The sequence below is a fragment of the Caenorhabditis remanei genome, chromosome IV (assembly GCF_010183535.1).
Source record: "Caenorhabditis remanei strain PX506 chromosome IV, whole genome shotgun sequence".
NCBI lineage: Eukaryota > Metazoa > Nematoda > Chromadorea > Rhabditida > Rhabditidae > Caenorhabditis > Caenorhabditis remanei.
Window position 1 is genome coordinate 4461310 of NC_071331.1, and position 13043 is coordinate 4474352.

Sequence of the window (13043 nt, forward strand, 5' to 3'; positions counted from 1 at the left end):
CCACTATTTTAACTTATGAATAAAACCGTAGTAGTAGTAAAAGGTAATCAAGGTCTTTGTCAGTTCCAGAATTTTTATAACCAGTCGATCGTTTGGGTAACGACGACGCGCTGACGCATAGTTAGTTGGTTTGAAGCAATTTGACGACATAAGAGATTTTTTGTTATTATAACATTCAGAAAAAAGGATTCCGAAAGTGTTGTTTTTTCCGGATTGATTTACGTCATAAAAAGATACGGTCCGTTTTCTAAAAAATGACGACGTGAAAGATCTTTTGATATCATGGGTAGTGACCGCAATGAATGAGGGCGGAGTTATTAATTTTCTTCTCTTGGGGAGATTATTGAAATGTTTGGCTGGCTGTCGTGAGTGCCCACACTAAAAACAAGGATTCAATGAAAACACATTCGTTTTACCCAAATTTTTAGAAAAATCCGTTTTCGTATTGTCGGTTTTTTTTGGGGACGTCTTAACTAGATCCTCTGGGAAACTAATGTGGAACTTTAGATATTTGAAGTTTTATCTCAAAATGTGCTGAAAATCATTCAATAATTCCATTTGAATTTCAAAAAATCAGGTCAGAAATAGGTTTTCCTATGCTTGGAGTTTTTGATCAAAGGGTTTTTGTTTCGAATTTTCCCAATTTTTGCAAAAATTTGATTGAACGTGAAAACAGAAAATATGTTTTGCGTGGTCAGGAAAACGAAAGAATTCCCCAAGAGAATTTCAGTGGAAGCCATGGATCACAAAAAACCTGTAACTTCAAAAAGTCTGAACGTTTTTGAAAAAAAAACTGGGAATCCACTTCTATTCACTTTTTTACTCTTACTCTTTCTATTTGCCTGAAAAAGAGGTCAGGTTAAAAATTGTAATGAAATATTGATTTTTTTTTAAATATTGCAGTCTCTAATCCTAGGATTCAGAAAAAAATAGAGGATTCCAAACGTATCGTCTGTTTTCGGTTCAATTCCGAACAACAGTAACATCTAGAAGGGTGGTGTTGAGAAGGAGGTTTAGTCGCCGTTAGGCGACGTGAACCGACTGGTGTTTCATTATTTGTAGAAAAAACTGCAGCTAACTTGAAAATAAAGTTAAATCAAGGACAAAGTAGTATGAGAAGACGTTATCATTGCCATTTTTATTGATGCGTACAGTGGCAGGATTCAAAAGTGTCTGTGTTGTTAATTTTCTGGTTTTGATGGAACAGCGGCAAAGTGTTTAAACATTATAACGTCATCGCCGTCAAAAAGCATCTAACTTGAATAAGCTTGACTTGTGATAACTTTTAAAAAAGCAACTTATGAAAATAAAAATTATTTCCGATACTACATTAGATAATCCCAGCCAAGTTTTGAAATTACTTTGGTATAGTTTTTTGAAGAAGTAGCAAACAACGATTGAAAACTATTAAAATTTGGAAAAAAAGACTTACACGAAACAGTTTTCATCATCAAAAATTACACACATGAAGCATTTCATTTTAATTTATTCATATATGTATCACTCAATTCTCGTTTTCGATGAGAAACGTAGGAGGGCCCAACATATGGCCCAACAAAAAAGAATTGTCATTTGTTGTTTGCAAGTAATAACCCGCCTGGAATACTGAAAAGCTCAATTTTGCAGAAAAAATCAGTTACAAGAAACAGTTTTCATTCTAAAAAATTTACATTCAGTAGTAATTCCATTTTTTCGTTTTCTGAATAATTCTATCAAAGAAATATAGTTTAGCTCCCAATCCACTTTTTAACGGTTACAGCCACAACTCGTGTGGAATTTTTTGAGTTTCCCATGCTAATCTAGTATTCACACAGCGGTATTAGATTAGTAGAGAAGACGACTCTGAATAGAGTGAATTCAAAATAGAACCTTTCGGAAACTGAGAAACTCGATAAGTTAAATGAAGAGTTGTTGTTCTGATAAATTTGAAGGGATCAACGAAGCAAACCTTTGTTGAGGAATTAATTATTGTACAGCTTTGAAAAATAAAAAAATTTCCAATTTTTTTCAATTGATTTCAGAACTAATGCGGTTTCAAGAAGCAGTAAATGGAAGTGTTTGTTACACATTTTATTCACTGTAAGTTATTTGTATGTTCTAAATCCAGAAATGCGTCATCGCTCTAATAGTGCGCCAGCAATGCCTCCACTTTGCACTTTCATTGAACCGGACGCCGTGAGCTTTCGAAGAGATAGATTTCTTCGAAATCGGCAAAAAGCTACTAAAAAATAATCCGAGTCCAGGGTACTTCTCTTTGTTGGTCAGGGCTTACAGAACCTAAGAAAAACGGTTTCTACAAGAAATTGTTTACAGAAGGGTTGACAGTACTATTGATAAGTTCATGAAATACCTGGACAATTTTCAGATCGATATTTCAGCCAATTACAGGTCACGTAAGCAACTTTTGAAAGTTGTTATGTAGGTTTTGAAACATGCTCTTTCGATCTGTATGGGTCGTTTTCACTGGCATTAGGGACCACTTAAAAAGTTCCCTTGTCAGCTTATTGTTTCCAACAACTATGTAAATTTCCGGATTTTTATTTTCTTCCGTTTTATAAGCCCAATATTTTCACAACACTCCTGTGTTTTCATTCTTTGGGGAATAATCGTTGCCAGTGAAAGCGACCCTCATAACCCTTTTCACCACGACACTATACTCAAGTTCTCACTTGCTTACCGTAATTTAAGCGTGTTGATTCAAATGTTCGCTTATATTCATTTTTCATTACTCAGAGCCCGATAACCCGCGTATTTATACGTGGGAAACTGTTATAGGAATTAATATTTTGAGGCCTGCTTTAGATTTTCAAACCATTTTATTGAAAATGATTACAAGCGTCAAATCCATTAAATAAAACCGTTCCTCCAAGTTCCTAATTATTTCTGAATAACAACAAAATGCTCGGAAGCATTTCAGATTTGAAAAATGTCTACAACAGAATTTCACAATGACTACTGAAGGATTGTCTAGGAAATTTAAAGCTCATATTGAAACAGTAACCAAGCACTCTTAAGTATTCTAAACATTCAATTTCAAGGTAGAAACACTAATTTTTAGCTTGATTATTCACTTTTTCTTATTTTTCAAATGTAATTTTAGATTGATTTCTTGTAATTTGAAAAGAGAAAATACCGTTGAGATCTCATTTATAGAAAGTTAACTTTTTCGAGCAAGGAATATCGAAATAGGTAACGTTTTTGGTTAATCGATCGAAAATTTCGGTATTGTCCAAAAAGTAATTGATGGTGTTGTAAAACAGGTGAAATCAGTCAGTAAGAATAATTATGTCTGTTATGCCATGATTTTGAACCTTTGGAAAAAAACCTCCAAACGCAAAATTTGTCTGTTCCATGTACATTATTAACAAACTTACATTCAACCAGAAGTTATTAATAGTAAACTATATAATCAATTTCTTAAAATCAATATATTCAAGTTTTAGTTGTTGGATTTTCTAATTTCAAATACGTCGTAGTTCTGTAGGCATTTTGAGAAAATAACATTAGAAAAAAGACAACTAGAGTGCACATTTTTAATCTGTTTCATGGAATTGATGTCAAAACTAACCTGATGCTGAGCGTATTATATTGATTCTATAATACGAAGTATGAATGCAACATTTGTGAAATAAGTTCGCTTCAATTTCAATTGTTCAAAATTAAAAAAAAATTAAGTTGAAAACTCTGTTGTCGAAGTTCCTTCAATAGCTGTAGATTTCAACACTGTTTCCTAAGATTCAGATTTTCGTTTGGTATATTTATGTGAGATGGAGTATATTTCCACATTTCTTTATACCTAATAATCTGACTAAATTTCTGACTCATCAAAATTTGGTGGAAGGAAGCGAAGTTCCCCAAACATGTCTCCTGTAAAAAGTTTTATCATTAATAGTTAGAATGTTTGGTTGTTTTTTAATTATTCTAATCACCGATTCGCTCGGGATACATCAGATTTCTTGTTCATATACAAAATCTCCAAAAAACACGACAAACAAGCTTTAAAATACATTATGTTTAAAAATATTATGTTCATGAAACAGTTAAGAAAGATACAACAAATATCTTTTTCGAGAATTAGAAAATTTTCACAGTTTTTCGAAACAGGAAAGTTTTGAAAGTTAACTACACTCATGAATCAATTTTTAAGAATACGATTAAAAGATGGCGCAAAACCATAATTTTATCCGGAAACGTATTCAACCGTAAAAAAATAAACCATCATAACGCAAAAAATTCAAACAACCCAACTGTTTCACATTTGTTACAAGAGTTTCTAGATTACTCATTAACTCATTAACAAAAGGGTGATGTTTCAAGAGTAGGTGTCGCGCCCGTAATAAGCTTTATTACAATCGCGACCCTTGCTCGACTCTTCTACAAATCGTCTCTCAATCAGATGTTTCGTAATTCCTTTGGAATTACGCCCAACAAGCGTCTTCACAACTTGTGCTTCTTATTCCCCAGCTCTTGTGCACAAATCACCTAACTACTGGCTTCATTCTTCCCTCTAAAAGTCAATCAATCGAGGACGAGAAATGTCACGCGATGCAAACGCGCCCCACCGGACGATGACTTCACAAAGTTCTATTCGACCTCGCGTGGCGCGAAACTCATCATTTCTAATTCTCTCGTTTCCCCCCACTATTTCTCGTCGACTGTTCGAGAAGCTTTTCTCTTCCCCCGCGAAAGCTTGTTTTATTGTTTTATTGCTTAACCAACTTGTTTTCTAATCACTTCTCACGTTTTACCATCACGAAGAGTGGTGAGTAATTCTCACTCTCTCTTTTCTGTAATCCCCCAGCATTTTGCTAATAAATGAGTTGAGTAGTGAAGTCATGTCTTCTTTTCGTCTTTCTAAACCCACTGAACCTACTATTCTTGTCTACACCACCGTTCCTTCTCCATCGATGCCTATTTTTCTTTCGGCCTACCCGAAGAGGGGAGTGTCGGGGATAAAATAGATCAACTTCACAAAATGGCGTCGCCACATGGTACATCGACCGGAAAAGAAAAATATTTTGGCCTTTCGAAGAGAAAGGTCGAAATTTTTTTTCAGGAGAACTCGAAGATTCGGACGCCGACTGCGAAATCTGGACAATTCCCCCAGCGAAACGATCAATCGATAATGACGCAACAGGAGGAAATCGAGCGGAATGTTCCGAGGTGAAGAACCGAGGGACATTGTCGCGCAACATCATGTCACCCCCAGCTGCAATCGATTATCGGAAAAACCAACTACTCGCTGGACTCTCAACTCGTTTATATGGAAGCAACATGGCTCGAAAACGAAACGATACGCGGGAAAGTCACCTTAGCACTGCACAGTCCACTGCCTTTGCCTCCCCAGCTACCTTGAGCTACAGCGAAAACGCTGCCTTCTTGGGGCACCGGCGAGAAATCGAATTCGGTACCGGAAGGATTAAGGAAGCAGCACGTTGGAAGAAAACAACCAAGTAAGCCCACTAACACATTTTACAAGGAAATCCGAAGAGGATGTCCCGTGGAAGCTTACGCCCAACGGCACGACGCAAAGGAGAGCGGTGCATAAGAAGAAGACGTCTTGGGCTCCCTTCAGTAAGGAGCAACGTGGCACCAGACGCACCCGGAGCAGCTGCCTCTCTACTATATGAAGCCCCGGCCAAAGAAACTGCGTAGTTCTACAACGCTAGGACATACGTACTGGAAAGGCTATACTAGAGACGCTCCAAAACCTTGTACCAGCTTGCCAGGATGGTAACCGATTAAACAGATATCTAAGCATAGTCAGCGCGAAGAGCACTGAATAACTAAGTCAGAATTTCATAACTCTCCTCTCCTTCAAATTCTCTATCTCTCCCCCACCCTCATCTCGTCTCTTTCGTTGTTATTCGTTCAAACCGTTGAACATTCACGTAATTCCTTCGACTTATTCAGGTAATCATGCAAAGCGATTCGCCCCAGCACCAGTACCAAGAGGAAGAACTTCTCGGAGGATTCTCGGGAGCCGAAGAGGCGACTGAGACGACTCCAGAAGTTCCGGAAGACATCGAAATGGAATCGCAAGACGACGACGACGACTACAACGAAAGAAGAATCGCCGAGGACCCCAGCTCCCCGTCGAAAGTGTTCAACAAAGTTGTGTGTCTTCGAAGAGAAGATGCCAACTTCGCTTCTCAATTTCCCCAGCTGCTAGAAGACGACGAGAGCTCATTATTGGCCGGTGCACAATCAGTGGAAAGTCGACTCCACCGAAAGATCAGTCAACACCAAAACGTCAACAAAATCAACGTCGTCATGCAGAAAATGAAGCAGCAAATACAAGATATCTGGGCGGAATTAGATGACAGAACCAATGACGTAATCGAAGAGATTATGGAGATCAATGAAGACGAAGCGGAGCTGGAGGGAATGGAGAAGGAGTTGGAATCAATGGAGCGAGGACGAGCCGCCATCGTAAAGGACCCCCAGCAATTCAATGATGCATGTGTATTCTGTAACTCGGACACGCACGCATCGAAGAACTGCTGCCAGTACGATGAAGCTGAGACTCGAAAGAAGAGACTGCGGATGATCGGTCGTTGCTATTCTTGCCTTGAGAAAGCAGACCACACAGGGAAGACTTGTGACCAAATTGGATCGACATTCACCAAAGAATGTGCACACTGCAAGAATGGGTTCCACTCCCCAGCCATCTGCACCGTCTTCTCTTCTAAACAAAGAGTCGCAGCTCGAATCCAAACCCAGAAGGCGGCCTTCGACATTTTATATAGGAAATGGAAGGAGGAAAACGAGGAGAAGAAGGAATCCCCAGCAAAGAAGAAGGAGGAAAGTGGAGGATCGAGAGGAAGAGAGAAGATCTCATATATTCCTTAACAATTTAGATCATCTGGAGTCTCGTTCCTTTGTTCCCTTTTTCCTTTTTTGTTTTTTGTCACCAATTCCTTCCCCTCTTACATATTCTGTGTTCCCCAGCTTTATATTAAGCAAAATTTTGTTGACTTACTTAGAAATTCTGTTTACTCAATCGGTTACCTTACCAGCAACTCTCTATCAGAACAGTCTGCGGGTTTAATCCCCAGGCGCTTTGATTTCTCGGATGTCAGAAGATGACATAACGCCAGAACAGGCTACGAGAACAGAGACGTACATTGTACCCCAGCGAAGAACTCAACGGATCAAATGACAACGATATGTCATTGGCATCAAGGAAGTGAGGACGTCAAGACTAGGCGATCCCCATCACGAAGTGTCATCGAGATTCTGAGGCCTTCAACGTGTCGACAGCGACGGATTCTGGAGCCTTCCCTATGCGCAAAGGGATACGGAACTGGAACTCGGAGTTAAAAGAAGAAACATGAAGAAGGATCGAGTCTACAATCCAATGTGTTGAGATTCACCGCTCCCGGAAGAAGGGATGAATAAAAATGGAACAGGGTCCCAAAGGCTAGATGGTTGGAGGGCGAAGAGCCGAAGACCCGCCCTGAGTCCTACCGGAACAACTTCAGAGCTACCGTTTAGCGGGTACCTTAAGCTAATCAGTATGCCGAGATGGAAAAAACCTGCCTAGCATAAACACGCAGGAAGTTTCGGGATGGTTCGATATGGACCATGATAGCTATCGAACTGCTCTTACCACACTGCGGGCGACCGGATCAACTTGAACCATCGAAAGCGCCTGAGGAACGTCTACCACTGCATAAGGATTAGTGGCGCCCTGCCCCACTTCTAACAGGATGCGGAATACTTGGTACCCCAGCGGCCTAGAGGACATCAAGTTGAGACAACCAAACAAACCACTGGAAATTAAGGACGTCTATATTGGTGACATCCACTAGAATTCACAACCATAGCAAATAAGGATAAGGAGTGCAACAAATTTGCACCACAATCAGACGTCTACCATTGATCCGCGGAAAGAATCAAACTGTCGCCACCCGCGGCGCTAGGCATTGGAAATGCCAATCGTTTTATTTTGGCATTATAATAATGCCACTTTCTTCAATATTCTGTACCATCGCCCTTCGTTTTATCTGTTTTACCGTAAACTCACGTCTCGTTTTATCGTCACTCTCACTCAACAACAACCTACTGATGATTACAGAACTTGGAAAAACACAACTACCAAGAAGGATCGAAAATGACCCAAGCCTTCATAACTCAATTCCGGACCAGAGCCACCAAGACGGTCAACAAAACAAAGACAATTTGCGAGGAAACCGAGAAAATTCTGGCGAAGGATCCAAGAGAGAGAAGTCTGGGAGATCGCGACAAGAAGCGACAAGCACTCATCGAGAGAATCGATGCAATCAACAACTTCCAACAGGACATCAAGGACCAAGCCGAAGAGGCTGTCCGCAAGGAGATGGTGACTCACTTGGAGTCAGTGAATACGAAGGACGTGCTGGAGAAAGCTGTGCTTACCGTTGAGAAGATCAGCGATAAGCTGGCTCAGGAAGAAGAACAAGCGGTACAACAAATATCGCAAGTTCTTCCCCCAGCTGGCAACGACGACGAGGAGGAGGAGATCGAAGAAGACAACGAGGAAGGAGACGTCCACCCTCAAATCGTCAGATTCGATCCAACTGCGAGAGTCAATGCCCAGCGCGTCTTCGAAGAGGAAGCTCCAGCGGCACCAAGAGGACCATCAAAAGCTCGGAACCTGGCAGCTCAGATCCAACCCCCAGCTCCACAAAACAACGCTCGCGATTCAGTCGAAGAAGAGGAATTCATCAACAACTGGAACGCCACGAAGAAGGCTCGGCAAGAACTGGTCGATGCGATCCCGAATCGTACCGACAGTTCACTTCACATCAACAGCATCTATCGTGAAGCCTACAACCCAGATGAAGTTTCCAACGAATCTGGAGAGTCTATCCAATACGAAAAAGCCCTCCTCGAGAGGCTGATCGATATGGAGGTGGAGCAAAGGAAATCAACAAAAGCTATCAAGGCGATTAACCGAGCTGTGGACAACATCGATCCGGAGGGATTCAACGCGTTGAGAACTGAGGTCGCTGATGTCATGAAACTGGTTAAGGAAAAACACGCCCAAAATTCCGGAAATGGCAGAGATCGAAGAGATCTCGGTCACCAGAACCAGGAGGACCTCGGCAGGACCTCAGCGCTCGGCGAAGAAGAAGATTTCCATCGAGCAGTCAACCGTCATGTGCTCGACGAGCAAGAGAGCCGAAGAGGCCCGACTTGTTCAACCCAAAAGAGATCCCAACCCCCCAGAACTGTCTCATTCGGAGATCAACTCGCAAGAATGAACCCTCCACAACATCAAGCCAGAAGCTACAGCAACTTCTACGAACCGTCAAACCACGCTTCGTACGGAAACGGTGGAGCACCTCGAGTCAATAAAGAGGCTCAGTACCCTCAGGTTTACCAAAACCAAAACCAAACAGGATACGGAGCCCCAGCATACGTCGAAGAGATGTTCTACCCACCGAGGGAAACACCGATCAGAGGATATCGTACTCATGGACAGAATACGAACCACGAGGACTTCCAAGTCAGAGCAACGAAAGCTCAAGTGGGAGCAACAATCGTGAACTCTCTCATGGCAACAATGTCGCCATTCTCAGGACAACCATACGAATTCCAAGCATTCATGGCTCAGTTCGATAATATGGTTCACGAGAACGAGGACATCGACGTCAAAATGAAGCAAACCATCCTCTTCAAGCTTCTCGGAAAAGAGCTAGCAACACTCCATTGCCCCATTGAGTACTCGGCGAGAGGATACTGGACGCTTCGAGAAGGTCTCATCCAGCAATTCGGAAACCCGAGTCAGATGCACAACCTGATGAATCAGATCTCCTCGATGACATTCCCCAGCGAAGATTACGGACTCATCCTAGAAGCTTTGCATAAGTTCCGTACCTACGCCGCGAAGCTGGCAAATATGGGAGTGAACCCAGCAGACCCATACTTCATGTTCTCATTCGTGAACAAACTTCCGAGAAAGCAGAAAGAGGAAGCCTTCCAGTTCCTGGCCTACAGGAACAATGCTGTCTCTTTCCACGAACTCGTCCAGAGAACTATGGATAAAGCCGAATTCAAACATCGCATGGAGAAAGGACAACTGGAGGAAAAAGAGGTATACACGACACAAGTCAACTACGTCCGAAAAAACGGTGACTACCAGGGAAAGCAGGAATCGGGAGGAAGACTCTCGTCCTACAATCCCCCAGCTTCAAGAGGATCTGGAAAATTTGCGAAGAGCAAGTTCACCCCACCGAGCAAAATGAAGCCATGTCGTTACTGCGATGACCAAGATCACATCGCAGTAGAATGTGCGATCCCAATCCCAAAGAAGCTCAAGGCAGTCATTGACAAAGGACTATGTCACAACTGTCTCTCCAAAGGACATTCAGTTTTTAACTGTGCGTCTAAGTTCAGTTGCTTCAACTGCCACGGTCGTCACTTCACAGGACACTTCTCCCGTCTACCAAAGGAAGGAAACTTCAACGTCAACATCATCGTTGGCGACCTGGAAGAAGACGAAGAGCTCCAACACCAGTTGTTTCAGGAGTCGGAGGCTGGAACCTCCGAATTCTAAACTATCCCCAGACTGTCACTTCTCCCCCAGCTTTCTATCCTCTAAAAAATTAAATAAAGTCCCATCAAACTGTTTGTCATCTAAAAATCTTTTGCTAAATCCCCATACGCAAACAACATCTAGCGCTTCAAAACTAAGCCCAAGCGCATCTTTCGTATCTTCTAGCCAAAACTCCCCAATTCCCATAAATCAAGTTCCAACGTCCATCATCTGTGACACTCTGTCAACAACGGAGGAATTCGCAAAGAAGCTGATCGACGCACAACACATGCCCCCAGACAAATCACCTCCCATCATACACTTTCAAGTCAGCAAAATCACGGACGCCCAAGCCCAACTCCCGTTCATCCAACTCCAAACACCATCAGGAGAGAAGATCATAGCTCTCGTGGATTCGGGAGCTCAAGTATCGATCATCGCGACGAAAGCAGCAGAACGTCTGAAAATGACGGTGGTCGGGAAACGAATGACACGGTATTCGGGATTCGTGGCAGACAGTCAACCGACTGAGTGTATATTCTACAAGCTGGAGATCAAGGATCTGTCTGGAAAATGCTGGTCGTCGTGCGTTCCAAGTTATCACAGAATGACGACAGAGTTTCGGGCCCCTAGCCATACCAGAGAAGATCTGGAAAAGCTAGAAAAATGGTCCCTCAACACCGAAGGAATTACCGATTTGGGAACTCGGGATGGACAACAAATCGACATGATTCTAGGGAACAACATCCTGAACAAAATCAAGAGTATCGAGAGGCCGAAAACATACTGTCTACCCAGCGGAAGGTCAATCGAGAAATTGATGGTAGGATACGTAAACCATCCACCAGTCATGGAAGATTCTTTCGTGCCCATCAATGAGTCGACCCAAGTCAACATCGTCAACGACATGGAGCAGATATGGATCCATACACTCGACTCCGAGGACATGGATCTGGAGGAAGCCAACGCCAACAAGGTCCCCAGCGCAATATCAAACAAGAAGTTCGAGAAGCAACTGGAACAACTCTGGTCACTCGAAGTAATAGGGATCGAACCCCCTACCAAACGAGAAGACAAAGAAGCGCTCAACAATGACCTCATCAAGGAGTTCAAAAGGTCTGCGGTCAAAGATCCCGATGGAAGAATTCAAGTAGCTCTACCGTACAATGGTCGTCAAAAGGAATTAGGAAATAACCTTGCAGTTGCAAAACGAAGATTAGTATCGCTTCTAGGAAGACAACATCAAAAGAAGGAGGACAGAGAAGCGTACCACCAAATTCTGATGGGTCAGTTGGCCTCAGGCATCATCGAAGAGGTGATACCAGGGACCCCAGCTGACGGACCAGAGTATTACATTCCCCATCGAGTGGTCATCAAACAAGAATCGCTCACCACGAAACTCAGGATCGTGTTGGACGCCTCATCCCACATGAAGAACCAGCTCTCGCTCAACGACTGTTTGTATCCAGGACCATCCATTCTTCAATCCATTCTGGGAATCCTTCTACGAAGTCGACTGCCAAAATTTCTAATGACAGCTGATATCGAGAAGGCATTTCACGCCGTAATGGTTCAAGAGAAGTTCAGAGATGCGATGAAGTTCATTTGGTTGAAAAATCCCGAAGAGGGATTCAAAGAAAGCAACATCGCCACGTACAGATTCAGCCGACTCCCATTCGGAGTCACGTGCTTTATCAGGACCCTATCACCCCGTATTCGTACGCGGGCAACTATACTACAATAGATGATCCCAGGCTTAAATTAAAAAAAACTCTGTCCCAGTATTTTGTTCGAACATTTCGAATTTATTATGTTTGAGTTTGAGAATATATGATCTGCAAATCAATCAACAACCGAAAACAATCAATCTCTGAAAAAAAATCAACTACATGAAACAGTTTTCATCAAAAATTTGCATGTAGGCATTTCAATTTATTCATAAATCTCTCAATTTCCGTTTTAGAAGAAAACGAAACGTATCCGAAGTAAATGGAAAATCAAGAAACCTGTACCTGTAACAGTTAGCATAATTTGGCCCAATTAAAAAAATATATATTGGCATATGTTGTTGGTCTGCGAAGATGGAATACTGAAAACTCTCAATTTTGCAGAAAAAAATAGGTTACATGAAACAGTTTTCATTCTCAAAAATTTACATGATAATTAGGCCCACAGCAAAATTCCCTCAATTTCCGCTTTAGAAAAAAATATAGTTTTTTGATCACAATTATTCTGAAGGGTTTGATTAAAAAATGTAGGTTAGCTTTCAATCCATTTACTAATGGTTACAACAACCACTTTTGTGACTATTTTTCGAGATTCCTGAGCTATTCTAGTATCCACACAGCGGTATTGGATTAGAAGAGCTGCTTCTGAATTGAGATGACCTTCATGAAATAGAAAAACTAGATAATTTAAATGAACAAGTGTTGAATGTTCAATGAAATAAACACTTATTGAGACATTATTTATTGTACGGCTTTGAAACATTGCATAATGTTTCATTTATTTTAAATTGATT

The 13043-nt window shown here is 41.6% G+C and overlaps 1 protein-coding gene across 1 annotated transcript; it reads left to right on the top strand.

Moving 5' to 3' along the window:
* Positions 1–10811: 10811 nt before the first annotated feature.
* Positions 10812–12266, top strand: GCK72_012421 (uncharacterized protein; the record flags this gene model as incomplete). Its single annotated transcript, XM_003097175.2, has 1 exon — positions 10812–12266. The coding sequence occupies one exon, from the start codon at positions 10812–10814 to the stop codon at positions 12264–12266; it is 1455 nt and encodes a 484-aa protein (XP_003097223.2).
* Between the last annotated feature and the right edge of the window lie 777 nt (positions 12267–13043).